This window comes from Pseudopipra pipra, chromosome 18, assembly GCF_036250125.1.
Source record: "Pseudopipra pipra isolate bDixPip1 chromosome 18, bDixPip1.hap1, whole genome shotgun sequence".
In the NCBI taxonomy this organism is placed as follows: Eukaryota; Metazoa; Chordata; class Aves; order Passeriformes; family Pipridae; genus Pseudopipra; species Pseudopipra pipra.
In genome coordinates this window covers 3,456,822-3,484,594 of record NC_087566.1, presented here as the reverse complement: position 1 = coordinate 3,484,594, position 27,773 = coordinate 3,456,822, and the positions used below count along the sequence as shown (strand labels likewise).

The following is a 27,773-nucleotide window of genomic DNA, read 5'->3' as shown; positions in this document are numbered from 1 at the left end:
GGCTGTGGTCTGAGCCATGGCTCATGTACAGATTTTGGAGTTTTGGTGGAGAGGGAGGGAATTGTTTACTTGTACCAAGCTGCAGCCTGGGCTCTCAGCTCTCGCTCTGGAGAGGCTCCCAGGGTCACTGCACAGCACTCCTGTGGGTCTGGCATTTAGGTAGGTTGGTGGTTAGCTTTCCCAAGCTTGGGGGTTTTATCCATCAGCTGAAGGATGCTGGATAAGGAACTGCCTTGCCAGTCAACCACATTCTGTTTGCACTCCAGGAGGTGCAAGTGTCCTCACTGCTGGAGGGATTGCTTGGCAGCTGTGCTGCCTGTGAGGAGGAGTCTGTGCTCCTCTTCTCTAGAGGAGAAAAACTGCTTCCTCGTGGTGCTACCTGCTGTGTTGTAAATGATCTCTTCCTACTCAGTAATTTGGGGCTTTTTTGAATGTTGGAGGAGCAGTTTTTGTAAATTGGGATGCTAAACTAAAGAGGGGGGATGGAGTGAGATCTGAATGAAAAGAAGTCCTGCAGCTTCAGATTTGAATGCTGGGGAGCAGTTATAGATCCAAGTGGAAAGGACTTTGTCCTGCACTGTTGGGGACCCAGTGGTTCTCAAGGTCTTGTTCCAGAACTGGGAAGAAGCTGGAATACACAGCTAATAATGTGGCAGAATATAAGATAATTATGAGTAAAAATGATTGAACATGATTCAGACTGTTGTTTTGGTTTAGTTTTGTTTCCTTCTGAGGATAAAAGTAGTGCATCTGTTAATGGCCTGGGAAAAGTCAGGGTAGAAGACTCTCTCAGTTTGAGTTCTGTTTGAATTGAATTGGAAACAATGACCTTGCCACTTGTCCTATAATATTGTACTTCTCTGTTAACCTAGGAAATGGATGTCCTCTGGTCCAGGAGTGGCTTTGCTATGGGTTTTTACTTTGTTTTCCAGATACTGTGGTGGCTGTGAATGGAATTTGGATTCTTGTTGAAACCTTCATGCTGCAAGGTAGGAAACATCACAGCTTGTTTCTTGACTGGGATGCTGGGGGGTTGAAAAAAGGGAAGGCTAGAGAAAGCTGTTCTTTTGTCTTGCAGGAGGGAATTTCTTCTCCAGGAACGTCCCATGGAGCTACATAGTCTTCCTCACAAGTAAGCTGATGCCTCCCAACAGAACTGTGTCATTTCATGAGGATTTGGGAGGGGAATTGAAGTTACAGATTAACCACAGGCATAGAGCCTGCATCCAGAACAATGCTGTGCCTGGCAGGGATCACCAGCATCCTCTCAACCCTGTGTGAGCACTGCTGCACTGCCCCACAGCTCTGGGAGCCTCTTACCCCTGCTGCAGCTCTGCAGAAGCTGCTGTGTGCCTCTTGGAGCTGGTTTGAGCCCAGAGAGCAGAGAAGCCTCATCTGTCAGGCACAGCGTGCAGAGTGAAAAGGTTTCCAGGCTTGTGATGGCTCTGTGGGAGGTTGCTCTGTGCTGCACCAGCTATTCCAGGAGGCATTCCCAGCTCTGATCTGGTTGCAGCTGCGAGCTGGCTCTCTGCCACACACAGCAAGGCAGGCCTGGTGGAGTACAGAGTACAGGGACGTGCTGAGGAGTCTGAAAGCACTGGATGAGCTACTTGACAAGCTGAATTTTCTAACTGAACATCATCCCCTCCATGAACATGTACCTTAGTCTTCCTTTCCAGCCCAAGTATAAACAATTACATCTTCATGTGCTGGTTCATTGCACTGTGATGTGAATTCCCTTCCATGCTGCTGACAATGTCTCTTGCTCAGGGAGAAACAAAGTATAGCTCCATTGAATCAAAACAGTGTGTACAACTGCAGCAGGAGGTTCTTTGGGAGGTTGCTACCTCTTATGTGGCTGCTGGAGAGCTCTAGTGCTTCCCTGGCCATTAGTCTTCAAAACACTCGTTATGGAAGTTTGAAGGCAGAGGTGCTCTGCAATTCCTCTTTTCACAAGGATGTTGTCATCCAGCTCTTCCCTTTGCTTCTCACCCACCTCTGCTCCTTGGAAGCTGGAAAGAAAGATTTTGGGATGACATACTTGCTGTTATGATGTTCTTTAACCTACAGGTCCTGCCAGAACAGAGTGTGAAGTAAATGGCTCTTCCTTGAAAGGATCTCTCTCTCCCTGTAGGTCAGGGCGAGGCTATGGGATGTGGATGTGTTCCACAAAAATAGAAGGAAGTAATAAGGCAGGACTGAATTCCCAGCACCCCTTTCTGGCTTACATTTATAGCATGTTTTCCAGCTAAGTGTTTTGTGCACTGTTCTGGAGAGAAGTCACCATGAGGAACAGGAAAATGTGTTGATTTGGAGGGGAAATGTCTCTTTGGCACCTCACTGAGAATAAGGACGGTGGGTGGGAGTCTGTTAAACCTCTGTCAGAAGTTCTGCACTAAAAGCACCACACATCCATGAGGACAAACCTTCTCATGAGCCTTCCTTGTGATGCTGCTCCTTCCTGACCATGGCTCTCCTCTTATCTTACAGTCTATGGTGTGGAGCTGCTCCTGAAGACCACTGGGCTGGGGCCTGTGGAATACCTGTCCTCAGGCTGGAATCTGTAAGTGCACACTCACGGTTTTGGGTTAGAAAGACCCAACTTCTGAGTCTTTAAGCCTGTAAAGAAGGCCGTGAGCAGGCTTTTATAATTCTTCTGCCCTTGGCCTCGGGCATCTCGTTAGGCTGGAACAGCACCGATAGCTCTTCTCTGCAGAAACACTAGTGATAAATCACTGCTCTTACTTTATTTTACATTTTTTCTTTCCAGCTTTGACTTCTCAGTCACCCTGTTTGCATTTTTGGGGCTCATGGCACTGGCTTTTGACATGGAGCCGTTCTACTTCATCGTGGTCCTGCGGCCCCTCCAGCTGCTGAGGTGAGCTGGGAAGGCTGGGGGGGGACCCAGAGAGCAGGTGGGAGGAAACAGCCAGGCTTGTTTTCCATCAATCCCGTTGGGGACCGAGCTCCTTACCAGGAGAGGGCAAGGATTGCTCTGTGGGTATGTGACCATGGCAAGCAGGAATGGCGTGGGGTAATGAGATTAGCCAGAGTTATCAAAATGAACGATAACAAAAAACTTGGGATGGGATATGAAACCCCGTGCTTTGGAGCTTAAGCTGATCTCTAATAGAGATCAAGGGATTTACCAGGGGCAGATTATCCTGTGTCTGCCTTCGTGGGGTTCTTACACCTCCTCTAAATTGTCTGATGCTGTTCAGAGAAAAGCTCTTCTGTCAGGGTGAGACGGTCTGAGCCAGTTTAATAATTTCCATTGAATTACCAGAAATTACAGTTTTCAAAGGATGCTGCTTTCTAGGGTGAAGTACAAGCCCTGCTCTAACTGCATCTCACACTTTAAGCAAGACCACAGCCTGTAACCTCTCTGCAGCTCAGTGAGCAGGGGCTGATTAACCCTCTCGTGTCGAGGTACATTCACCTTCACAAACGCCTCAAGAGCCATAGAAGGAAGGGATTTGAGGCAAAATGTTTTGATAAAAACAAGCTAATGTAATTTAGCTCTTCAGTGAGGATTTAAAGAACACTTTATGACACTCAAGGGAGGAAAAAAAAATGTTTTCTCAGTTCGTCCCCTGCCAAGGCCTGTTTGGCAGCTGTGTTTCTCTGTAAAGGCTGATGGAGATGCCAAATCTTAAATTAGCAGGCACAATGTAGTTTTCTTTCATCAATTTTTACTGGGTCATGGGGGAAACACAGAAAAGCTTGTGTCTGAGGGAAGGAGGAATGAATCCTGACCCTGTACACAGGACTAGTTTAAGTTCTTATGATTTTTAGGTTTTTTAAAGAGCTATTTATGCATCGTGCTGAGTAAAAAGACACAGAGACTTTTTTCCTTGAGATCCTCAATCCTGTAAACACTTAGCTGAATGTACCATAAACAGTCAGATGGGACAGCAGGGCATCATTAGGTGAGTGGAGACCACCTGAGCAAGAGCAGACCCCGTGAGTTTGGTGTTGGGAAACCTTGCTGTCGTTGAGCTGGGAGGAAGAGAGCTGGGATACCCCCTTTAACTGTTTCCCCTGACACCAGGAGAGCTGCAGGGTGGAGGTAACTCCTGGCTTCTCTTTGCAGGTTGTTTAAATTGAAGAAGCGCTACAGAAACGTCCTCGACACCATGTTTGAGTTGTTCCCTCGGATGGCCAGGTACCAGCTGCTTGTCTTTGGGTGCTGGTGGGGAGTGGAGGTTCAGTGTCCAGGGCTGGGATCAGGACAGGGAGCTGTCAGACCTGCTAAAGGGATTTATGCTCTGATCTGCTGGTAGGTCATTACTGATTCTTCACTGTGCTGCAGTGGGGTGTTAAATCTTCCAGTTTCTTGGAGCAGTATATGATAGGCAACACTCCAGCACCCTGGGCCTCCCCCTGCTTTTGTGTTAAGAGCATAACTAAGAGTAAATGCTTGTTTTAATTTTTCTCCCCCATCCCAGCTCTTGCTGAGAGGGGAGGCCCATTTGGGAGGAACATTAACATGAATGTACTGAGCCCCAGATGTTTCCCTGTCCTCAGCAGAGCCACTCCAGAGCATTATTGAAGTGGTGGGGCAGAGGGAGGTTGGTGTTTGAGTGGGGTGTCCTCAGCCCTGATTCCCTTGCAAGGAGGTCTGAGCAGGGAGTGTTGGCTGGAGAGCCCTGCTCCTGGCACAGTCCCTGCACCCGAGGATGTGGAGAGGGCAGAAACAGTGTGTGGTGTTCTTTGTTAAAGAAACTGTGGAGAGACATTTTTGTAACAGAAAAGGACAGACTGGGAGGGAATCCAGGCTGCTCTTTAGTTTCTCTCTTCAGCAAGTGGCAAGTTCTTTGTCCAAGGACTTCTTGAATGAGAGCAGGCAAAGAACTGCAGAGCCACAGCAGTATGGGAAGGTTGTGTGGGGTTTTCAGTGCTGCTTCCCATCCCTTGGAAATTCCTTCCAGAGCAACCAGCCTGGGATTTTGTGTTTCCTTGCCTTAGCAACTCTTCAGTAGCACAGTACTCTTTCTGTTTTTGCCTCCAGTCTGGGTTTAACCCTGCTGATCTTCTACTATTGCTTTGCCATTGTTGGCATGGAGTTCTTTGCTGGCGTGGTCTACCCAAACTGCTGCAAGTGAGTACCTCAAATCCATCCCCCTCAGCAGTGCTTTTGGTGCTCAGCCAGCAGCAGTGAGCTCTGGCAGCTCTATTTCCCTGTGGAGAAGGGGCCAGAGGATGGGGCTCAGTGGGGGTTTTGTAGCTCAGGTGACACGTGGTGAAAATGCAGGACATGCTTCACTTCTCTTGTTCCATCCCCTGGAAGTGTCCAAGGCCAAATTGGATGGGGCTCTGAGCAACCTGGTCTAGTGGAAGGTGTCCCTGCCCATAGCAGAGGGGTTGAAATGAGATGGTCCTTAAGGTCCCTTCCAACTCAAATCATTCTGTGCTTCTGTGATGCCAGAGTTGCTTGGCCAGATGTATTAAACATTTAGACCTCCCTTTGTACCAAGATGAATTCACCTGGTCCTGTAAGCTAAGCTGTCTCCTGTGCCCTTTTCATCTTAGATTATGACAAACCACTTGGGAATGCCAAGCTTTAAGGCTATGAGCCAGGGAGTCCAACTCAAACTCTCAGTTTCTCTGGTGTGATATTTGCAGAGTGGTTAGAAAGATGTGCTCCCTGGGCTTGTGCTGAGCTGTGAAGGAAAGGGAATTGCTTTCAGAGGAAAAGGCCAAGAGGTAGAAACTGCCCCCGTGCTCACCACCTTGTAGGGGGGTTGGTATTTATAACCCTTGAGATTTTCCTTGCTTTTCCAGTCTCTGCTGATTCTATGTCCTGGTTTCTCCAACCAGCACAAGCACAGTTGCAGATTCCTACCGCTGGGTGAATCACACAGTCGGCAACAAAACAGTTGTGGAAGAAGGGTATTACTATCTCAACAACTTTGACAACATTTTGAACAGCTTTGGTAAGGGCAGTTTTGTCTGTAGCAGAGATTATTCTGTGTTCCTGCAGAGCTGGATGGCTCTGTAATGCTGTAATGCTCATGTGAGCCTGGGACTCTCCAAGAGTCCTGCTAATGCACCTCAAGCACACAGCATCCTGCACTTTCTGTCTGGAGAACTCCAGCTGACTAATTGTGCCGTGACTGTTTTGCAAGGTAGGCAGATATCTCTTAAAGCCAGCTGGAAGCCATCAGATCTGTTCTGGCTGGTGATCAGACCAGACTTCCAGAGGTGTTTAAGGAGGGCATTAAGTCACTGCCCTTCTAAAGAACCAAAGTGATGCCAATACGTTTCTCTGAACCCACTGATGAAGAATAATTTGGATGTGTTGATTACTCTCCTTGATTTTTCCTAATATGTGAGCAGAGATGCTTATGTCCTGGAGATTTCAGAGGTCTCTGTGCTCCCTAGTGAAGAGAGTCAGATCTGTTTCTGATTCTTTTCAGAAATACAGATTGAGCCATGCTGCTCGTTCTGTGGGTCTGGCCCCCTTTGTCTGAAGCAAAGATGAGGGTTTGTGTTGTGTCTCCAGATTTGCTGGCTGTCTTGAAACTTTGGTGTCTAAAAATCACTGTAAAATAGGTCAGGATGGATAAAGCAATTGTCTGTATGTTTTCTCTCCCTTCTGTACAGTCACACTGTTTGAGCTGACAGTTGTCAACGACTGGTACATCATCATGGTGAGTAAACCTCACCTACCCCGTGTGCACAGACAGCACAGACTCTGCCAGTTGAGCTGGGTTTTCCACACCACCACTGCTTCCTTCCCATGGTGATTGGAATGGGCTCAGTATTGTCACTTGCCACTCAACTTTTGGTCCTGATTATTGGGTGGCATTTGACCTCTGGGATGCTGCTGGGCACAGTTTCTTGTGAATCTTGACCAGCCTTCAGGCCAGTTTTCACAGTCTGGACAGACTAAGTCACTCTGTGCTCCCGTTTGTCACCCTGCTGTCTGAGCTGTGTTCTCATGGCACAGTGGCTCTCACAGCCACAAGCCTTGAATGATCTGTGTGTTTGTATACAGAAACCTCTCCTTTTTAGCTTGAGGGGCAGCTTATCTGCGAGGGCCAGGTGGGACATTGAGCATTGCACAAGCAGTCCCTGGGGCCAACTTCCAAGCCACAAAAGAGAGAGTGTGTTTCTGCTGCTTTATGTCTGTTGTCCAGCAGTTAACAGTGACTCTCCCTTCTTTTGTGCACTGCTGATGTCTTCCCTCTCCTCTTCAGGAAGGGGTGACATCCCAAACTACTCACTGGAGCCGTCTTTACTTCATGATCTTCTATATTGTGACCATGGTGGTGATGACAATCATTGTGGCTTTTATTCTGGATGCTTTTGTCTTCCGCATGAACTACACTCGGAAGAACCAAGATTCAGAAGGTCAGAACCTAAAACATTGTGTCTTCTCTCCCTGGTGCCTTATACCTGTAGGAGAGAATGGGATTGGCCAGCAAACACCAGATATTATGTCTTAGCCTGGCTTCCTCAGCTAATTCTTTTGCTTTTGTGTGATATTTCTATCTAGTCTTTCTGCTCTGGCCCTCATCTCTCCCCCAGCCCTCCCCAAAATGTGTGGGTGGGTGGAGGTATGTGTTTTTATATATATATGTGTGTGTGTATGCACACCTACAAACTTCAACTACTTGAGCCATTTCAACCAAATTACTTGAAAATTGGAAGTCTGTGTTTGTTTCATGAAAGAACTCTAGGAAACATTACAGCAATGATGTAGCAAAGCTCAGCAGCAAACCTTACAGGAAGGGAAGATGACTTAATTTATTTTAAAACCAATTTCCCTTCCTCACTAATGTACTCACTGGCAGCAGAACGTCTCCAAGTGGCTTTTCCAGCATCCAGGCTGATCCTGGTGGTTTGCCAGCGTTCTTTGCCATGACATGGAGGACAACAGACACTGCCTATCCAATTCTTTCCACACTGGTGCTGGTTTTGGACATGCCTTTCTGTACCCTTTAGGAACTGGCAGTGACTGGTCTCTCTCCATCCCCTTGCCCCTGTGAACCATCACTTTTACTCCCTGTCTTCTGAGCTGGGGGTCTGAAACTGCAGGTACCTTCATAACCTGCTACTTTAGGTGCCAAAACCACTCTCATCTCTTGTAGCCCTTCTCCTGCTGTTCCTTCAGGGAATCTGCACCCAGACTTTTCTATTAATTTTCCATGTAGATTAATCTTAATAATTCTTAACACCTTTCTGCAGGAAGGAGCTACAGCTGCTGCACTTACACATTTAACAGCAGAGAATCTTCCCTGCAGAAATGTGATGAAGGCCCAGGACCCCAATTTTTTTAGGTGCCAGAAGGTCAAATTTGTGTGGTGCATGGTAGGAGCCAGAAGTTGGAAACACTTGTCATTGTGATCCCTCTTGCACCCAGTTTGAAGGGAGCAGTGAAGGACATTGGTTAGCTCTGAACTCCCAAGCTCTTTTAGGCAGATGGAAGTCGAAAGGCAGCAACTCCTGTGTGATTATTTGCTTTCTTAATTTACAGGCAAGCAAAAAGCTACAGGATTTACTTTTTTTTTAAGTTACTGAGGAGCCTGATGATTTAAAAAGTTGAGAAAATGGTTTGGGCCAGAAAGTTTGCTGGCCCTACACACTAGTTAACTTTTTCCCTGCCTTGCTGGGGGTCAAGGACATACATGTTCTAGTCACAAGAGCAGGTACAGGCTGTACCTGACCTCTGACTCAGTCCTGTGTGCTTTAGACTTTGCCTTCCAGGGTTATCAGATTGGCTGATGAAGCAATGCTCATCCTGGAGACCTTTTTTCCCCCCCTCTTTCTGTTTCTTGCCTGTCCAGAAGATAACGGCATCGTGCTGGAGAAGGAGATCTCCAAGGAGGAAGTGATTGGTGTAATCGAGCTGTACAAGAGGAGTTCAGCTGCCACTGAAACAGCTCAGCTGCAGAAGATCGTTTTGCAGATGGACAAATATGGGGTAGGAGGAAACACAGCAGGTTCTCAGCTTCAGGAGAGGAGGGCATGCCAGGGCCACAAGGGCCTTTTGCTGTCTCAAGAGAGAAAATCCATGTGCCTTCGAGAGCTGAGCCACTGGAGGGACTCTGCAGCATCACAAAGTTTTGCTGCTCTAGAAAAGTAGCAGCTGAGTCTCCCCTGCTCTCTGAACAGCCTTAAAAAGGGCTTGTCTCTAGTCCCTCCAAACTTCCCTTAGAGCTGTCCTGGCCCAGTGCTGACTGAAAAAAAAGTATATTTATTTTTACATTGTCTTGTAATCCTCCTCTGTGCCATCATGCACTGAGGCTTGGACAGCCCTGGAGAATTATGCAGTAATAGGATGGCATCGATTCCAGGTTCTTTTCTCCATGGCATGGCTTACATTTTCATTCTAAAACAGGAGGGACAATTGGGAGAATGAGCTCTTGTCTCAGATCTGTTGTCTCATGCATCTGGGAAGAGCTTAAGTGGTTGTTGTAATAATAGCCATTATATTCCTGTATCACCATGACAAAGGGCAGGTGCTGCAGTCTCTCAGGTGACCTTTATTTGCTTTGATTGGATTGGTAGTTACAGGCTGGGCCCTTGTTCACAGACAAAGCTCAGAATAGGGATGGAAATACAGGGGATGGAAGGGATGGAAGCAGTTTTAAAGACAATAAACCAAAGCAAGAGGTTGTCCTCAGCCTTGCAATGACGATGCCAGACCTGAGGTTTCTTTTGCTTCTCAATCCTGCTCATATAATTTCATATGGTCAGAGCATAATTCTAACTTCAGCTCTCTGTTTGCACAATTTCAGAGGTCCAGCCCCACACAGTAAATGTTCTTAGATGAGATCCTCACTGGAAGGTTGGGTTTGAGCCTTGTTCCAGGCACTGATGTTTGTGTTCATCTAACTCAGTTAAGCACCACTGACAGACACATCCATCCCAGCTACCTCTCCCTCTGTAGTCTTTGGGGATCTGCTCAGTGTGATTAGTCTCAGCTGCAGTGGGTGCCTGCATTTGTACCATTGATGTGCACCCTAAAATGCCTTTTTCCCTTGACAAGAGGAGCCCAGGATAGCCTGAGTTCATCAGTGGGATCATGAAGGATGCCTGAACTTCCAGGACTGATCCTGTGAGCTGCTCAGTGACTGATTAATGTCTCTTTTGTTTTTTCCTCCCCCTTCCCCCAACTCTTCAGCAAATGTCAACAGTGTTTCTGGGACGCAGATCAAGGACCAAGAGTGATTTGAGTATGAAGATGTATGAGGAGGAGATACAGGTATGTGGGCCTGAGCTGGAGATATTAACAGGTCTCTGTGGTGAACAAACTATTGCCTGGAATAACAATCCACCCCTCTAAACACAGGAGACTGCCTTCCTCCGGGAGCAGGCAGCTGTGAGAAGGGTGAGCATCCAGGAAGTGTAGTTCAGATTGATCCATTCTTGCTCTCAGGGGTTTTGTTAAACCACAGAGCAAATCAGAGCCTCCTCAGTGGGTCCAGGTGCCCAGCTGGGCAGGTGTGTCACTGTAACCACACTCAGGGTGTGTGCAGACACTCCAGCTTGGCTGAGCTCACCTGGGCTCCCTGGGTGTTTGCTGGGGCTGTGAGCACATGCCTGGTGCTGCCTGGGGCTTGGCTGCTGAGCACAGGGTTGCTAAACCCCTGGAATGTGTTTGAGCTTAGGCGTGTCTGTCTGACACAGAAACCAAAGGTTCTCCCAGGCAGTGCTGCCTGGTTTGCCTTCAGAGTAGAAGGCTGAGCAAGATGGGAAACACGTTAATCAGCTGATTGCCTGGATAGTTTAGCACCTTCCTGCTTGTGCCCTCCGTGGTCAGGAGCTTTCTGCCATGGATTTGGTCACTGCCCTGCCAAAGGTAGTTGAAGGTTGTGGGCTAATTAGTACTGAAAGGATTAATCTTGTAACCATTTGAATCCGTCCTTTGTCGCCGGGCAGCCAGCTTGGGATGAGTCTTCAGTCTCCCTAAGGAAAATAAACATTGTTTTAAACATTATTTACCACGGGGCTGAGTGATCTGCAGAGAAGCTCCCTGCCTGTTCTTCTTGGTCTGTGATTCAGGGATGTGACATGCTGCAACACAGGATTGGGAGCAGCTCTGCAAATCCCAGATATCACGGGAACATCGATACCAGAGCCCCTGGATGTTCAGGAGGGACATCCTGAGAGAGGGGTGTTTCCTTGCCCAGGTTTGCTTGGACTGTGGTTGGCAAGGTCTCAATGCATCCATCACAACTGGGCTGCAGTTAACAGGGTCATTCCAGGAGTATCCAGGGCTTTGGAAAGAGCCCTCTGTGCCTGAACAAATGTGCCCTCACATGGCAGAGTCACCCAAGGCCAGTGTGGGGCAGAGCCTGATCCCTGTGTGTTTGGTCTCCCGTTGCAGGAATGGTATGAGGAGCACTCCAGAAAAGAGGAATCTCAGACACCACTGCAAGAGCCTGCATCTGCTTCCAACAGCTCTCTGAAGCCCCTGAGCCTCCGACAACGCTCCCAGACTGTCATTTAGGCCTAGCTAACGCGAGCCGCCTTCTATGCAATAACCTAGAGTATCCCTTCACAGTGTATTTTGGGATGATGTATATAGACCTGTCAGTGTACTGGTTTAGGATTCAAATCCCTTCCCCAGCAGTGGGTTGCTGAAAAAACCAGAGGCCCAGGGGGCTCTGTGTAAGGCTGCTGCACACAGGTTGAGTAGGGTGAACATTTTGGACAGAACAGAGCCCTTGTCCCCCTGAGCCACTTCCCAGGCTCCAGCCTGCTGCCTGTTCCTGCTGCCTGTCTTACCACTAACAGACCATGGGGAAAGGGATGTGTAATCTATTAACAGCAGGGAATTTGCTGAAGTCACCTGCTTAGTATTAAAACCTCGGCCCTTTTTGAAGATCCCTCTTGCTTAAAGGGTACCATTAACCTAGGAATAAAAGATCAGGGAGTGAGTTTTTCTTCTCCACCTTCCTTATGCAAAGAAAGGGGAGGTGGTGTGAAATCTCAGCACTTTTGGAAGAGCAGACTGCCTTCCCCCTCCTTTTTGGCACATGTAGATGCACTCCCTGTAGTATCTCCAGCTCTGATTATTGAATTTACCTGTCCCTGAGCAGTTCTGAGGCAGAACCGAGGGCCAGCACCTCATCATGTTGTGACCATAGGTGGGATGGGGGACTGGGGACATGAACTCTGTCTCTGCTGTAGCCATCCAGTATCTGTATTGCTGCTGGTCAGTCCTGCCCATGGCCCTGCCTGAGGTTGGGGTCTGCAAACCCCAAAGCTCCTGTCTCTGCTCAGGGGTGGGTTTCTGCAGCACGACGTGGCTGTTGGCCTCTGCCACTTGGCCACCTGCTCTGCAAAGGGCAGACCTCTGGCTGGTCCTTAGCTCAGATAAATGACTGGAAGGAAGAAAGCTCTGCAAAGGGCAGACCTCTGGCTGGTCCTTAGCTCAGATAAATGACTGGAAGGAAGAAAGCAAGGCTTTTCAGCTCCAAGTCTGGCTTATTTCTGCGTGGCTCTGGGCTAAGGAGAGCTTCAAACAGTCCTGCTGGTTAGTGCTTAGCCAGGTCCTTGCTCTGTGCAGGTGAGAGTCCCAGCACCAGCAGTGTTGCTCCTCCCTTGCTCTCACCCCTGCAGAAATGTTCCTCAGGCCGGCAAACGTCCACTCAGTGGGATCTTGGGAAGATCCACTGAAGAGCTTTACCGTTCCTCTGAATTTTGGACACAGGAGGAACATGGAAGACAATGATTCTTCTTGCCCATCAGCTTTTCTGCCGCTGGCAGGGAGGCTGCCAGATGTGGCAGCTGAGGGCTGGGAAGGAAGGGGGAAAAAGAGATCCCTTCCCACCTCTGCCATGTTTGTTGTGTGATTGTGGCAGGTTGTGTCATTGCTCATGTTTCATTTGAACCTGTCTTTCCAAGTCCCTCTTTTCCCTGTCTTTTCCCTGTCAGCACAGAAAGTGCTGAGGGATAGAAGTACCCAGCAGAGGTTCCCCTCACCTCTTGCTGTTTGGTCTTTCCTCAGGTTTGGACTAAGAGCAGAGCTCGCTGGGGAAGCTTTCTCCTCCTGCTGGGTACCTCAGGCAGTGGGAGATCTGTGTCCCCATTCCCCTTGTCCCACATCCCTGTCTTTTCCTCACCAAGTGGCACAAGGGCAGTGGGAGAGGGCTGATCCTACCCAGGCAGCTAGGAGCATTTCCTGGGTGGATGAGACAGAGGTAGGCAAGACAGAGCTGCTTCTGGAAATCTCTCACAGCACAGTGGGAGCTACGGGATGGAAGGAGTGGGTGAGCAGCTTTCCATGCAGCACACACCAGTGGCTGCTCCCAACCCTTGCCAAATTCCCTGGGTGCCTCTTGGCAATTCTTTGTTTCCTTTCTGTATACTTGCAGGTATGAAACAACTTCTGAACCGTGAAGGACCTTAAAGGGCTGTTTTCCAAACCATAAATTCGACCACAAATTAACGAGCAGTGCAGTTGTTGCTCTTGCAGTTGCTCTGCGTGGAGTCGCAGCCCAGGAGGTTTATCCAGATTAGTCCTGGGGCTGGAGGAGATGGTGTTTATTGTGCTTTAAGTTATGGGCGGTATGAATGAGCATTGTGAAGGTTAGGGGTTGAAAAATGTGGCTGTGTTTAATCTCCACATTCCCCTGGCACATTCTCCTGGCAGGGCTGTCAGTGAGTTTTTTTTGGGGGGGGGATGTTTTCTGGGTGTGGAAGGAGCTGTGGCTCTAAGCTGTACTGAGGGGGGCACTGACCTGCTTATCATGCAATAACAGGGCTCTGTGGAAGGCTTGGGGTCAGGGCACAGGTGCTGCCTCTGTGGCTTCATGCCAAGGTGTTGATCCACCCCCACGTACCCACTGGGTTAATTATTTTTGTAAACCAAGGAGGGTGGCAGGAGTTTGCTTCTTCCATATGACTTTGGAAGGAAACAAAGTTTGAGTACGGGGCATCCCCTTCTATTTATCCTCCTCTTTCCCCTCCACCCACCCCAACACACAGACTAATGATGGAGACAATCATTTTGTAGGGAGCACGGGAGGAAGCACTGCAGGATTTTGTATGCTGGTGTTTTGTTTATAAAAACGATTTTATGGGTATGTCTGTCAAATGTTCTCTAGATTTTTTTCAGGCGCACTAATAAAAAGCACCCTTGGCTTTGTAAAGGCAGCGGCTTCCTCTCTTCCTTCCCTGTGTTATTCCAGAAGTGGGGTTTGGCCAAGCTGAAGCATTTCCAGCGTTTGAAGAGGAGCACTGCCCGCCCTGCCCTCCCTCTCCAGTGGCAAGTGCTTGCATTGGGAATATTTTGCGTGTGTGCCCTGACGAACTGCTCTGAATTCCTGTTCCAAGACATTGCAAAGCCCGGCTTCCCTTCTGCCCTCCCCCTGCCAGTTTTTTTCCCTAAACATCAGGATAATGCTTTCAGTTAAGTTTTTTAACTCTACAGGGTTAAGGCCAGAAGGGGTGTTTGACCCTGTGCCTCTGTTGCGGAACGTTGGCCCCGCGGTTTCGATTGCTGTAGCCTTGCTGGGTGGAAGGAAGTGGGGGGTGTCTCCCAGATAATACCGGAGCAGGTTCAGGGCAGAGCCAATAGCTGCAGGCACAGGGAGCGTTATTTTTTGTGAAAGCCCTGGTTAGAAAAAGGAGAAATGCTCCAGGGCTGCTGCCACCCCCAGAAGGGAGCAGGGACTGGGTCCGGCGGTTGTGCTGCTTGCACAACACCCCCCCCTTCCGTGGGGCAGTGAGGTGGGTGTCCCTCTGGAACAGCACTTTGCTTTCCAGCCTGTGCTCTGTGGATGCTCCTAACTGGGAGCAGAACCACGAGCCCGCTCACTGTGCTCCTCCCCTGGGACCGCGGGCAGCCCCTCCCGTGTCCCTGTCCCCAGGGACTGAGCAGTGCCTCTCACCGCCCGTGTTGACCCCTGGCACGACCGTGACACATCGACCGTGACACATCCTTTCCCAACGTGAACGGACATGTGACTGCTCCTGGGACAGCTGCTGATGGTGAACCCAGAGGAAACCACTTTCCCAGACCCTGGGGAAAACCGCCCTGGGTGGCCTGGGGTGTCACTCCCAGCTCAGCCCCCGCTGTTCCCTCTGCCCTGCAAAGGCTCCACGCTGAGTAAGGGCTGTGTCACGCCAGCATAGGGCAAGAGGAATTGCCCTCGCAGCAAACAGAAGCCAAGGGTGGGTTTGTGAGGTTTTTTTATTGCAATTTTTTTACAGTGTCTAAACCTAGTCCTGCCAGAGGCTAACACTGTGTCGAAACTTCCAGGTCCTTTCCTACAGCTCTACCCGCCCCAGGAGGAGGAGGAGAAAAGTAGGATCTGAAACTCGGCTTGAAAAACATCACTAAAAAAAGCAGGGGAAACCAGCCTCCCTTGGTTTGGTGTTTGTTTTTCCTCCAGCTTTGCTTGCACTAAACCCAGCGCTGCCCTGGAGCGCTGACTCACCTTAACCCTGTCTGGCTCTGCCCCAGCTGCTATTCCAGCCCCACGGTGCCAACACAGAGTGTCCTTTAGAAGGACAAACATCTGCTTGGACTTTTAGAGTTACCCTGTGTTACACAACGGCCCCAGCCCTGTCCTGGACCAGCTGGATGGAGGTGAGGAGGGGAAAGTGAAGTGGTTGAGGAGGTAAAGCCTCTCTTTTTGTGCCCCTGAACCGGAGCTGCCCCATCCTCTGCCCCTGCCACTGGGACTGGAGGCAGCTAAGGTCTCGACCTTACTCCTGCCCAGGGCTGCCATGAGTTAAACAGATTAAACAGAGCGAGCAGAGGATGTGGCCAGTGACTAACAACTCTCTCTAACCACAGCCATCCTCTCTCTTCTGAAGTGAAGGCTGAGGGCTGGGCTGGCACCTCCAGCAGCTCAGCTGGGGTCAGGGTGCCCTTGTCCCCCTGGCAGGGACAGGGGAGGGGCAGAATGAGATCCAGGGCTGGATGTGATCCCCTGGGGTCAGTCAGAGGTGGAGAGATGGATCACCCTGAACTCGGTCAGCAGGGCCACGCAGAGGAACACCAGGTAGTAGGTGATGAGGCAGACGCCGTAGGCCTTACCCAGCTGGAAGCACTGAGCTGGCACCGACACGAAGGAGAAGACCAGGCTCAGCCCCAGGGCCCCTGCCAGGACCCAGACCAGGAGGCTGTCGGGCTCCAGCTGCCAGAGAGATGGGGAGTGATGTGGGGTGACACCGGGGTCCTGCTGCCAGCCTGACCCGTGTCACCGTGCCGCTGCAGCCTTACCTTCACCAGCGGCTGGCTGCTGCTCATCTGCAGCAGGCAGCCCAGTCCCACTCCAACCAGGATGTCTGGGGCACGTTCAGGATGGAGACACAGCACAGGAGACCTCGGGGCAGTGACAGAACCAGCCACATCCCTCCCGCCCTGGGGAGGGGCACAGCACCAGCCTTCCTCCTCCTCCTTTCTGCACCCCATGGTTGTTGCCTGGCCCTAAAGCATTCCCCTGCTTGTGGTAAATACAACCAGGAGCAGTTGAGGAGGAGAGGCTTCAGCCTGGTCTGGGGACCCGCCAGAGGGAGGCACAGGCTCTGTCTTCCCCTCTTTCCCTTTGGCAAATCCCAAATTTGCCAGAATCCAGCCCAAACTCGCACCCTTCTGGGGCTGGGAGAGCCATGGGGACAGTGTGGTGCTGATGGCTCCACCCTTGCAGCTCACAAATACCACACCAGTCCCCCCACACTGTGAGGACATCGAGGAGGTTGCCAACATCACTGGGGCTCTGGGCTGGATCCTGCCCAGCTCCTCTCCAGGGGTCCCACAGGACCAGGGCCTCTCCTGGGCTGTAGGCAGGGAAACTGAGGCAGCCCCTGCCCCTGGCACCCAAAGGATACTGAAGATGATGCCCCCGAAGCAGGCGGAGAAGGCCATGCGGGGATAGCCCTGCCGTGCCATGGTGAGGTCGGAGAAGGTGTCTGCAGAGGGAGAAGGGGAGACCTTGGGGGATGGCAGGGGGACCCCAGGGTGTGCCTCTGGGGTACTGGGGCACAGCAGAGCCCTCACCACCGATGCTGTTGCCCCAGGCCAGCAGTGTCAAGCCCAGCACGGTGTTGCTCAGCTGGAAGATGATGCCCAGGGTCCGCAGGATGTTCACCAGCTCTGTGGCTGCGGCGTTGATCCACATGGCACTGGCCAAAAACCCAAGGAAGGCAAATACCTGCCAGGAAGAGGTGCAGGCTGGGCCCTGGGTACATCCCACAGGGCCCTGCCCACCTTCAGCCAGACATATCCTTCCTGGGGACACTGGGGAATGGGAAAGAGGTCCTGGCTCCTGCTCTGCCCCCAGGACCCTCAGCCCAGACCAGAGCAGGCTGGGCTGGTCCCTGGTGGGTGTTCAGGGCTGGAGGACACCTTACACAGTGATATTTGGGCGGCTCCTCGTTGCTTGTGGTGATGAAGATGATGACGGCCAGGACAGAGCCAACCAGTGTGACCAGTCCCCAGACTGGGAAGACGCCCTGGATCTGGTACAGCCCATCTGCACGTAGTGGGGAGAGGGGACATCAGAGCAGCTGGGGCAGGATCTGACCAAGCTCAAGGTAGGAGGTAAAGCCTTGTCCTCTAAAGCCACCTCTATCCTAAGCCCTCAGAGGGCTGCTCCCCTCAGTGCCTTAGTTTCTCCAGGCAGGCCAGGCCTGCTCCATTTTTACTCCAGGTCCTGGATGCTGGGGGGCCACCCCCGCCCTGTGAGGGTACATCCAGCTGCAAACCAGGCCCCCAGCTTGGCTCTTCACTGCCCATTCTCCCTCCCCAGAACAGGGAGCCAGCTCCAAGGGGCTCCTATAGTCCCCAGGGCTTTGGTGGCCATCTCAGTCCCGTCCCCTCCTGGGAGCTGGGAATGCCCTGGACTCTTACAGGCGCCCGACTTCAGGGTGAGGATGCAGAGCAGGGGGCTGGTGAGGATGTGCAGGCAGTTGAGGGGTCTCTTCCAGTTCAGGTCATCCTTGTCAGGGTCCACAACGGGAACAGTGAGCAGCAGCACCAGCTCCACAGGCACCTGGGGTGAGGGACCCCCAAGCTGAGACACCCTGTGAGGTGCCCTGTGACCATCCCCAACCCACCACACATCCCACCATCCCCACTCCAAAGCCTGGGGGGGTGACACAGCCCCAAGGGCCGGCAGGGTTGGGGATGCCCCATGGGGGGGCTTCTCCTGGCTTATGTCCCCCCTACTCACCCTGAAGGCCTTGAAGAGCCGCCAGTACCAAGGCTTCCTCCTCCACTTGCGGTAGTCCAAGGGGCTGAGGGCCGTAGTGAGGATGCGCAGGGAGGTCTCCTGGGAGGGGAGCAGGGGCCGGTACTCCTCACCTGAGAGGGGCCACAGTGGCTGAGCAGAGTGAGGGGGGGGTTCCCTGGGCTCCCCCAGCCCTTCCAGCGTGGGGCTGCAGTGCCCTGTGTGCCTGCAGGGGTATCCACCTGCCCCAGGGCAGCAGCACCCGGCCATGCCCACCCCATGGGCTCAGTCACACATGCAGCAGCCTGGAGGTCTCTGGGACCCCCGAGGACAGAACCAGCCCCAAGCCCAGCAGGAAGAACATACCATAGTCACTGCTGTTTGTGCCTGAGGGCTCCGGCTCTTCGGAATCTGTTGGCATCTCTGCGGGGAGGAGGAGTGGAGGGGGACAGTGGAAGGAAACCCCGACACACCCCGGGTCCCACCACAGCCAGGTGGCCCTTACCTGGCTCCCAGGGCCCGGGGGGGGCTGTCCCGTCCCCCCGTTGCCGCCGGTGGATCCAGGTGCAGAGCACCACGGTGACGACGTAGAACACGTACAGCCCCAGGTAACCTGGGAGGGGGGAGTGATGGGGGGGGTTATGGCACCCCCAGGCTGCTCCCACCACTCCCCAGCCCCAGCACCCCCCAGTGCTCACCCAGAGCCTCTCCCAGCCTGATCCTGCCGAAGTAGAGGACCATGAAGGTGAGGAAGACGGCCAACATGTAGAAGATGACATCCCTGAGGAAGGGCCTGGAGGCGGCCGTGAAGGGCTTGACCAGGGCGATGCCCCCGGCCACCACCGTGGTCACGAACACACCGGCACCTGCCAACGCCACGGGACCCTCTCAGTGGGTGGGAACATCCCACGGCTCCACAGTATTCCCCCCAGACACAGGTCCCAAGCCAGCAGCTCCCAGGGAGGAGCTGGCAGTGGGGGTCCCCTTACCAAAGATGGCCCCGATGGCCAGCCCCGCTGTCCGGGGGTCAGAGAAGGCCACCACGGCACTGAAGACATCCGGTGCCCCATTTCCAAAGGCCAGGAAGGTGACGCCATGGAGAGGGCACGTCAAGGAAAAGGCCTGGGGGTCTCTTCCCCTGTGGGGATGCAGGGGGGCTGCGCATTCCCACCCAGTGCCAGCACACGACCGCTTGTCCCAGTGCCACCTCCAGGCTCACGCTCCGAACTGATTTCCCCTGGCACGGTGCCAAGGGGACACAAAGTGACCCTGTCACAGCCACCTCCTCTGCCCTGTCCCCACATCCCCCCCTCCCTGGATGAGGTCCCATGTGCTTTGCCAAGGATACTGCCACGTTGTGGGACAGCTTCAGGTTGGTGGAGATGGCCGACAAGTTGGGGCAGAAGCTGGAAAGGCAGAGAAGGAGGCGGAGAGGGTTGATGGGGCTGCTTGGAGACCATGGGGCTCCTGCTCACCCCGGGGACCGTCCCCTTCTCTGCGGGGCCACTCACAACTTCTCTGCTGTCACACCGAGGATGATGAACAGGTACAGCAGCCAGAGAGCCTGCGGGGTCAGGGGTGGCACAAAGAGGGGTCAGTGGGGTCCCCACCCCACGCCCCCACAGCGGAGCATCCCCCCAGCACTGCCCTGCTCCCGTCCTTACATAGAGGGTGACAGCGAGGGGCAGCAGCCGGGGGGGGAAGACGCAGAAGACCCCATTGAGGTAGTCGAGGAAGCCCCCGTCCATCCGGCAGTCGGGATTGGATCGGATGAAGCGGCACCACTCGGAGCTGTTCTGCTTCCGAACCTCCCAGCACTGCGGGGCAGAGCGGGGACTGCTCAGCCGGGTTCCCCGAGCCCCTCCCCAACCCGAGCACCCCCTGCCTCCCCCCGAGGGCTGCCATCGGGCACCCTGAGGTGCACTGCCCACCCCGAGCACCCTCCTCTCCCCACATCGGGCACCCTGCCCCTCTGCGGGGCTGCTTTCGGCGGATCACCGTCATCCCTGCCTCAGTTACCCCGTCTGTGCTACATGTGCGTGGGTGAAGGGCTGTGCCAGGGCCAGCAGGGGTGGAAGCCCTTGCCCACACCCTTGTCCCTGTCCCCACACAGCCCCCACCCAACCCCGGCCATGGGAAGGCGCCGGCCTGGCAGGCGGCGAGGTTTTAGGAGGAGAAAAACAGCAGCGGAGGAAATCCTGGTGAGATCCCAACTGCGATGGCGGGGACAGGGCAATCGGGGACGGGACGGGACGGGATCCCACTACCCCGGCAGCACCCATATCCCTCCCGCTTCCCCCCAGACCCCACCGCAGCCCCCAGACTCACATCCAGGCCCCGTCCGTGGCTCAGAGCATCCCCCCCGGGAGAGACCGTGCGCCCCACGTCCAGCAGCAGCGGGGTCCCGGCTGGCTGTGCCCCGGCCAGGCTGAGCACCCCGGCCAGCCCCGCGGCCCCCTGCCCCATGGCCCCCTGCCCCATGGCGGGGGGCAGCACCGGGGGGCACCTACCGCCGGCAGCAGCCCCCGGGGGGAGCGATCGGGGACTGCTCCCGCACCCCCATCCCGCGCTCCACGTGCGGGGCGAGGAGGGGTTAAAAATTAACAATAAAACCCAGAAATTATTATTTAAAATAAAAAGAATAAAAAGGATAGAAGGCAGAGCCCCCCGCGGGCGGGCTGAGCCCTCGCCGCCCCGCCACGTCCCCGCCGGGGGGGGGGCTCAGCCCCAGGGCCGCCCCGAGCTCAGGGAGATGGGGGTGGGCACCCACACCCCAGGCAGGACCAGGGGACCTGGGGGCACCCCCCAAAGCGGGGGGGGGGGGACGGGGACAGAGAGACCCCGATGCGGGGGGGGACGAGGACCCCGAGGGGTGGGGGACACCGGGCAGGGATGCGGGGGTATGGATGCGGGGGTACCCGGGGACCCCACCCGCGGCGCGGACCCACCGTGTCGGCGCGGCCCCGCTGCCGTGCGCGGGCAGCTGATCCCCTCCGCGCCCCCCCCGCCTTAAAGGGGCCGCCACCCTTCGCCCTTAAAGCGACAGCGGCACTTTCCCACGCTGGTGGCGGGGTGGCAGCGGAGGGGGGACACGCGCAACTCTCTGCCCCATCCCGTCCCTCTCAAGCCGGGACACCCACCCTGGGTGCTGCGCCCACCTACAGCCCCCTTTGGGGTGACCTTCTGAGAGCGGGCGAACTCAGCGCAGGCACGGCCGGGGATGGTGAACCGGGGCTGCGCAGATCCCTGTGCCGGTGGCTCGAGACAGAGGGGCCGGGGGTGCTGCTGGTGCCCCTCTCCGCCCCGGTGTCCCCCGCTCCGGGACACCCCAGCCTCGACCCTGCCCTGTGCAAGCCCTCCAGCCGTGTTTCTGGGGGGAGGATGTGCAGCTTAGCCCCCATGGCTGGAGCCCCGACATCCTGATGGGATTCAAGGATCCATGTCCCACCCTGGCCAGCCTCCTCAAAGTCGCATTCTGCCCTTCTTCCCGGGGAGAGGGGAAAGGAAGGAAAAGAAAAAATATAGGCAGTGCCCAGCTGGGAGCGTCTCCCAGGGGTTCCCAGGTCCCCCCGCTACCCAAAGACCAGTGGCACCCACTGGTGGAAGCCTTGGCCCCGCCAGGAGCTGGCCCGGGGCATGGTCCCCAGACCTCGCTGGGACAGAGATGCTTTCTCAGTCGGTTTTTCTGTTTTTAGGCCAAATTTGGGTGCTTGCCGCGTGTCCCTGTGCTCCCCTCTTGGCTTCTGCATCCACGAGTGGCCGGGTCCGGGTGCCCGGGGTGGTCTCACACAGCGCTGAGCACAGGAGCGGGGACAGGTGGGCACTACTGGGAAATTAACCGCAGCAACTGGGAGCTGGTGGGACGTGCTCGGCCACCATGTGCCAACACGAGCGGTGCCTTTGAGGTGCCGCCCTGCCCAGAACAGCCCCGGGCGTGTGGCATCTTTTCCACCTCCACTGGGGGACTCTCCGGGGGGACTGTGTGACTTTACCACGCGAGGCCGAGTCCTTTACCCCCGCCCCCCGGGACACTTGCTCCGCAGGGAGACTTTGCCCGCGGGAAAAGGAGGAGGAGGAGGAGGAGGAGAAGCGGGAGGCAGTAAAAAGGCGCCGCCCGCGATTGCACAACGAGGGGCTGCGGCGGGGCTGGGGCCCACAGGGGGACCAGCACCTCGTGTGTTCGCCTGCCCCGAACCCCCGTGGGGCCCAGTCCCCCCGCACCAGCCCCAGGTTTCACGAGCCGCTCTTGGCGGGCTGCACCTGCTGGGGCTGGACCCCACAGGGCCATGCGTGGTCCTTAATGGTGGGACATGGCTGGGGCTGGGGGGCGACCTGCACACATCTCCCGTGGGCGTTGGGGGGCGTTGAAATGGGGGCGTGAATACGAGCGTGGGGTCATGGGGGAGTACGATAGGAGGGACGCAGATTGTTGGGGGGCTGCGAGGGTCCCCAGTCCCGCAGGGCCGGCTGGCGGGACCAAGGTCACGCCACAAGACACGCCCCAAAATCCGCCCCTACTCGACGTTCATCCCACGGAGGGCTCGCTGGGGGCGTGGTCACCCCGATCGCCCCGCCCCAACCGGACCCGCCCCATTCATGTCATGGCGGGACCGCCGAAGGGGGCGTGACCACGTTTAAGCCCCGCCCCAACAACACACCGCCCCATTCATACCACGGGGGCGTGGCCTCGCCCTGGCCCCGCCCCGTTGGCCCCGCCCCGCGGTGTCCCCGCCATGGCGGCCCCGCGGGCGCTGCTGGCGGCGGCGGTTCTGCTCTCCCCGCTCCTCTCCCCTCTCCTCTTCCCGCTCCTCTCCGCCGGACCGGCCGGGGCAGCCCCCACCCCGGCGCCCCGCAATGTCTCCGTGCTGCTGGAGCCCGGCTCCGGGCGGCTGCGCGTCCTGCCCGGCCGCCTCCCCGCCGCCGTGGCCTGGGCCAGCCTCGATGACCGCATCCCCCACGTCGGGTAGGGACGGCACGGGCTGACCCGGGTGGGGACGGGCATGGAGCCCAGCGGGGATAGGTGGTGGGGCTGACCCGGGTGGGATGGGACGGGGGTGGCATGGAGCCGAGCGGGGATGGGTGGCGGGGCTGACCCGGGGGAACCTCGTCCCACCCATCACCCACGCTTGACCGCCCTCCGTGACCGTGTCCCCCCCAGCTGGGCCTTCCTCGAGGTGACCACCAACGCCTCGTACAATGACAGCCTGCAGGCCTACGCTGCCGGGCTCGCCGAGGCCGCTGTCACCGAGCAGGTAAGGGGTGACCCCTCCAAAAATGGGGCCCTGGAGGACATGTCCCCTTCCCTTCCCTCTTTCCCCGGCTGTCCCCCGCCGGTGACGCCACGCTGTGCCCCCCAGCTGATGTACATGCACTGGATGAACACCATGGTGGGCTACTGCGGCCCCTTCAAGTACGAGAGCGAGTACTGCCAGAAGCTCCGGGACTACCTGGAGGCCAACCTGGGCTGGATGGAGGAGCAGATGGGGAAGGGGCAGGACCCCGAGTACTGGCACCAGGTGAGGATGGGGTACCCCCACCCCAGGAGAACCCCACTGCATCCTCCTGGGATAGCTGGGGCTTCAATTCAGAGGCGGGGACAGGGCAGTGAGATGTCCTGGCTGGGCTCCAGGCAGGATGACAGGGATGTGGCCACGTGGATCCTCCTCCCTGGGGCGAGAAGAAGCGACTCGTGACTTTCTCAGTGCTGGAACTTCACGTGCTGCCTTTGGGGTGCCCAGGGGGTGACTTGGCCACCCTTGGGCACGGGTGCTGAGTCATGACCTTGCTGACAGTGACACTTCCCCCTGTGCCTCTTCCTGCCTCTGCAACAGCACTGGGACCCACTGGATCTGCTGCGTCCCCTGGGGAATGGGGGACTCCATCCCCCAAAATCTCTCACCCCTCTTCCCCAGGGAAGCCGGGTGCCAGCTCTGTCCCCTGTCCCCAGGTGCGCCTGGCCCTGCTGCAGCTGAAGGGGCTGGAGGACAGCTACAACAGGCGCCTGGACTTCCCCCGGGGCAGGTTCACCCTGGCACCCTTTGGCTTCCTGTAAGCTCCTTCTTGGAGGTGGTGGAGAGTGGGAGGTGGTTGTCTCAAGGTGTGGCTGGGGCATCCTGTGGGGACAATTCCTGCATGTCCAGGGACAACCAGTTCTGCTCCCAGTTCACCTCATCCATGTTCTGTGGGTGCTTGTCCTCTGCTGCTGGGGCAGGATGGAGCCAAGGCAGTTTCTCCTCCTCCCCACACCATGATCTGGGGAGTGGGTCCCCCCACAGCTCCTGCCTCAGTTTCCCCACTGCTGTGCTCACCCTTCCCTCCCTGATCTGACTGCCAAGGTACTCCCAGCGCAAGTGCCTGCATTAGTGTGGGATGAATAAATGGTTCCAGCCTGGACGGACAGACAGACAGAGAGCTCTGAGCCAGCTCAGCTCGTGTGCTGGGATGTCCCCCACCTGGTACCTCATATATCTTGCTTCCCCTCAGGCTGCTGCAGTTGGGGGGTGACCTGGAGGACCTGGAGTCTGCCCTGAACCGCTCCTCCCTGCAGCGTGTGCTGGGCTCAGGCTCCTGCTCTGCCCTAGTGAAGCTGCTGCCAGGCAATCGGGATCTCCTGGTGGCCCACGACACCTGGAACTCCTACCAGTCCATGCTGCGCCTCATCAAGAAGTACACGCTGCCCTTCCGCGCCTCAGCCGGCGGTGCGTGGGCTGGGCTGGGGGGGCTGCGCCTCACACCCCCCTTCTGATGCTCCCCTGCCTCTGCATCCCCCCTCCAGGCAAGTCTCAGATCCCCGGGAGCATCCAGGTGTTTTCCTCCTACCCCGGCACCATCTTCTCGGCGGATGATTTCTACATCCTCAGCAGTGGGTTGGTGAGTGGCTGTGGCGCTCGGGGACCCCTCCCCGGCCCCGCTGCCCTGCCCCTCACTGCCCTCCCCGCAGGTAGCGCTGGAAACCACCATCGGGAACAACAACCCGGCGCGGTGGAAGTACCTGGACCCGCGGGGCAGCGTCCTGGAGTGGCTGAGGAACATTGTGGCCAACCGGCTGGCCCGCAGCGGGCCCGAGTGGGCCACTGTCTTCCGGCGGTTCAACAGCGGCACGTGAGTGGGGTGGGATGGGGCATGGGAATTTATCCCCAGGGTGAGGTGGGACTGGATGGAGAGTCCCTGGGAGGAGGCTGGCTGCCAGAGGGATGCAATTCCTGTTCTCTGTGGCAGTTACAACAACCAGTGGATGGTGGTGGACTACAATGCCTTCACGCCAGGCGGAGCGAGCCCATCACCGGGCGTGCTGACCGTGCTGGAGCAGATCCCGTGAGTGACCCTGTTCCTCCCTGAGCAGCAGCTCCTGCGCTGAGCTGAGCCACAGTGGAAGCATCTGCTCTCCCATCCCTGTGGGTTTGGGAAAGCCCTGGGGGTCATGTCTACCCCAGCCCATTGGGTGGGCAGTGGGAAATGGAGATGTGGCTAAAGGCTCTGGGGATGCCTGTGTAGAGGTGATGGGTGCCCAGCACCCCTGGCTGGGGTGGAACACGGTAAGGACCTCCAGCATGTGTCCCAGCCCATCCTAAGGCATCTCCCCTTATCCCCACTGGATCTTTCCCCTCTGCTCTGACCGATGCTCTTCCTCCCAGCGCAGGGGCCTGGTGGTGGAGGCTGATCTGACAGAGCTGCTGTACCAGCAGGGCTACTGGGCCAGCTACAACGTACCGTGAGTGCCATTCACCCCATCCCATCCACAGCTGCCCCATAAAGGGGGGCAGCAGTGCTGGGCCTTGCCACCCACCTCTCTGTTGAATGCTGACTCTCTGGGTCCCCCCCCCCAGGTACTTTGAGGAGATCTTCAATGCCAGCGGGAACCTGGAGCTGGTGAGGAAGTATGGAGACTGGTTCACCTACGACAAGAACCCGCGGGCCCAGATCTTCCGCCGGAACCAGACGCTGGTCCATGACCTGGACTCCATGATCCGCCTCATGAGGTCTGTGCTGGGGACCCCCCAAACCCGGCTGTTCCACACCCCCCAGGGCTTTGCGACCTTTGGGTATGATATTTTTCCATCGCTGTAAATTTATGTCTTCCCCCTGATTCACTCCTGGCCCCTCTCCTGACAGGTCCAACAACTACCTGCAGGACCCTCTGTCCCGGTGCAGGGGCTGTGACCCCCCCCAGAACGCCGAGAACGCCATTTCTGCCCGCTCTGACCTCAACCCCCCCAACGGCACCTACCCCTTCCCTGCCCTGCGCCAGCGCTGCCACGGCGGCACCGACATGAAGGTGGGGCATTCAGGCAGCCCCATTAGGGGGGATCTCCTCTTGCAGGGGGCACCCCCCCCAGAGAGCTCCCCCAGGCTGTGCTGCCCATTCCTCTGTGCTGATTCACACCTTGTTTTGTCTCCCCTGCTCCAGGTCACCTCCTCGGGCATGGTCCCCTCCTTTGGGCTGGTGGCTGCCAGTGGCCCCACGTGGGATGATGTGCCCCCCTTCTGCTGGAGCACGTCCCCCTGCAGCTCCCTGCTCCACATGGGCCACCCGGACCTCTGGACGTTCCCCCCGGTCAAGGTCCACTGGGACTGAACAGGCACCCGTGGGCTGATCCTGTCCGTCCATCAGTGGGTGTCTGTCCTGTGGAGGGATCCCTTTAGGGGTCAGCTGGGTGTGGGGGCACCGCAGCTCTGTGATACCCCGCCCTCCCCTGGCTCTCTCTGCCTCTCAGGTCCCGGTTGTGCTGTGCAGGGGGCTGAGCCCCCCATTCTCCCTCCCCGCCACGGGGCTCTCCAGGCCTGGGACCTGTCCCTGGGTGCTGACACCTGACTTGAGGGGCTCTTCCCAGAAAAAAGCAGGTCCTGGGATCCTGGGGCAGAGAGGAGGGCAGTGAGCTGGCGTGGCTGTGACAAATAAAGCGCTCTGTGGTGGTGGCGGTGCTTTGCTCTCTGCCGGACTCTCGGGTGGCTGCTCTGAGGGTTGGGCTCACACAGGGGTCTTGCCCCCCCCCACATTAACAGGGTGATCCTGTTTCTCTGCGGGTGGGAGGGTGTGTGCCCAGCCAGGCCGGGCTCTTTTGGGGTGCAGGCTGTGGAGGGTTCTCTGCTGCTGCCTCAGGCTGGGGACTGGTGTGGGGCAGAGCTGCTGAAATGGGGCAGCGCCAGTGCTTTCCCTGCAGGAGTGGGAGACCATAGTCATCCCTTTTTTCTTTCTCTCTCAGGCACCTGTGTGTCCCCATCCCCAAAAGCCCCGGTGCAAAATCCTCTTGGGCAGCAGGTCCCTTGATCTGCCTCGTTAGGAATAACGAGGTCATTAGTGGGGGATTATTGTGCTGGCTCGGCAGGGCTTTGAAGGTGCCAGGTTCCCAGCGGGACTGGGGGCCCCTGGGGCTCCGTGGGGTCTGCGGGGGGGTGGGATGCAGCAGGTCTGGGCTGTTGGGGTGCTGTTTGGCATCCCAAAATCTGGGATGGGTGCACTGGACAAGGCAGGGTGTCCATAGCCCACTGTGTGGGGAGGGGTTGCAGGTAAGGTGGGGGTGGCAAAGCCTGTGTCCCCTGGTGTCCCCATGGTGTGTGGGCTCCTGTGGCAGGGGGAGCTGCTCGAGGGATCCCTGTGCCTCAGTTTTGGCAGATGGGAGATCTCCATCACCAAGT

General features: G+C 56.1%; 3 protein-coding genes and 1 long non-coding RNA gene across 8 annotated transcripts in view; 2 read left to right on the top strand and 2 right to left on the bottom strand.

Annotated features, from left to right (window-relative positions):
• The window catches only part of TPCN1 (two pore segment channel 1), a 43,437-nt gene extending 31,601 nt beyond the window's left edge, over positions 1 to 11,836 (top strand). For 3 of the 4 annotated variants that reach the window (XM_064674686.1, XM_064674683.1, XM_064674685.1), the window contains 12 exons: positions 933 to 989; positions 1,079 to 1,132; positions 2,491 to 2,563; positions 2,771 to 2,878; positions 4,094 to 4,165; positions 5,012 to 5,101; positions 5,821 to 5,936; positions 6,607 to 6,653; positions 7,203 to 7,356; positions 8,793 to 8,929; positions 10,133 to 10,213; positions 11,339 to 11,836. In XM_064674686.1, the coding sequence (XP_064530756.1) occupies positions 933 to 989; positions 1,079 to 1,132; positions 2,491 to 2,563; positions 2,771 to 2,878; positions 4,094 to 4,165; positions 5,012 to 5,101; positions 5,821 to 5,936; positions 6,607 to 6,653; positions 7,203 to 7,356; positions 8,793 to 8,929; positions 10,133 to 10,213; positions 11,339 to 11,461 (1,112 nt within the window). In that variant the 3' untranslated portion in view covers positions 11,462 to 11,836. The remainder of the gene's footprint in view (positions 1 to 932; positions 990 to 1,078; positions 1,133 to 2,490; positions 2,564 to 2,770; positions 2,879 to 4,093; positions 4,166 to 5,011; positions 5,102 to 5,820; positions 5,937 to 6,606; positions 6,654 to 7,202; positions 7,357 to 8,792; positions 8,930 to 10,132; positions 10,214 to 11,338) is intronic. The other variant, XM_064674684.1, reaches the window with a different exon arrangement.
• Positions 11,837 to 11,842: 6 nt separating this feature from the next.
• Positions 11,843 to 14,139, bottom strand: LOC135423967 (uncharacterized). Its single transcript, XR_010435040.1, has 2 exons — positions 12,371 to 14,139; positions 11,843 to 12,308 (listed from the first exon to the last, which is right to left on the bottom strand). It is a non-coding gene; the product is annotated as an uncharacterized LOC135423967 (long non-coding RNA).
• Positions 14,140 to 15,133: 994 nt separating this feature from the next.
• On the bottom strand, positions 15,134 to 21,292 carry SLC8B1 (solute carrier family 8 member B1). Its single transcript, XM_064674694.1, has 15 exons — positions 20,466 to 21,292; positions 19,802 to 19,954; positions 19,649 to 19,701; positions 19,486 to 19,543; positions 19,127 to 19,232; positions 18,836 to 19,003; positions 18,643 to 18,750; positions 18,504 to 18,560; positions 18,141 to 18,271; positions 17,819 to 17,960; positions 17,320 to 17,441; positions 16,967 to 17,120; positions 16,798 to 16,878; positions 16,190 to 16,254; positions 15,134 to 16,103 (listed from the first exon to the last, which is right to left on the bottom strand). Exons 1-15 carry the CDS (start codon positions 20,616 to 20,618, stop codon positions 15,903 to 15,905), a joined length of 1,752 nt encoding a protein of 583 aa, XP_064530764.1. The 5' UTR covers positions 20,619 to 21,292; the 3' UTR covers positions 15,134 to 15,902.
• Positions 21,293 to 21,786: 494 nt separating this feature from the next.
• PLBD2 (phospholipase B domain containing 2) lies at positions 21,787 to 27,069 on the top strand. Of its 2 annotated transcripts, none has more exons than XM_064674687.1 (12): positions 21,787 to 21,953; positions 23,296 to 23,389; positions 23,495 to 23,653; positions 24,085 to 24,185; positions 24,621 to 24,835; positions 24,913 to 25,007; positions 25,078 to 25,238; positions 25,356 to 25,451; positions 25,777 to 25,848; positions 25,964 to 26,116; positions 26,250 to 26,412; positions 26,545 to 27,069. In XM_064674687.1, exons 1-12 carry the CDS (start codon positions 21,802 to 21,804, stop codon positions 26,710 to 26,712), a joined length of 1,629 nt encoding a protein of 542 aa, XP_064530757.1. In that variant the 5' UTR covers positions 21,787 to 21,801; the 3' UTR covers positions 26,713 to 27,069. The 2 variants fall into 2 exon arrangements, with proteins under 2 accessions (XP_064530757.1, XP_064530758.1); XM_064674688.1 differs by lacking the exon at positions 21,787 to 21,953 and adding an exon at positions 22,832 to 23,100.
• The last annotated feature ends 704 nt before the right edge of the window (positions 27,070 to 27,773 follow it).

Coding starts and splice junctions, on each gene's coding strand:
- PLBD2 (XM_064674688.1), top strand. CDS start 22,871: ATGGCGGCCCCGCGGGCGCTGCTGGCGGCGGCGGTTCTGCTCTCCCCG. Junction 23,390..23,494: donor AGGCCGCTGTCACCGAGCAG/GTAAGGGGTGAC, acceptor TGTGCCCCCCAG/CTGATGTACATGCACTGGAT. Junction 25,849..25,963: donor TGGGCCAGCTACAACGTACC/GTGAGTGCCATT, acceptor CCCCCCCCCCAG/GTACTTTGAGGAGATCTTCA.
- SLC8B1 (XM_064674694.1), bottom strand. CDS start 20,618: ATGGGGCAGGGGGCCATGGGGCAGGGGGCCGCGGGGCTGGCCGGGGTG. Junction 19,702..19,801: donor CCCTCGCTGTCACCCTCTAT/GTAAGGACGGGA, acceptor CTGACCCCGCAG/GCTCTCTGGCTGCTGTACCT. Junction 18,272..18,503: donor CACAAACAGCAGTGACTATG/GTATGTTCTTCC, acceptor GGCCCCTCTCAG/GTGAGGAGTACCGGCCCCTG.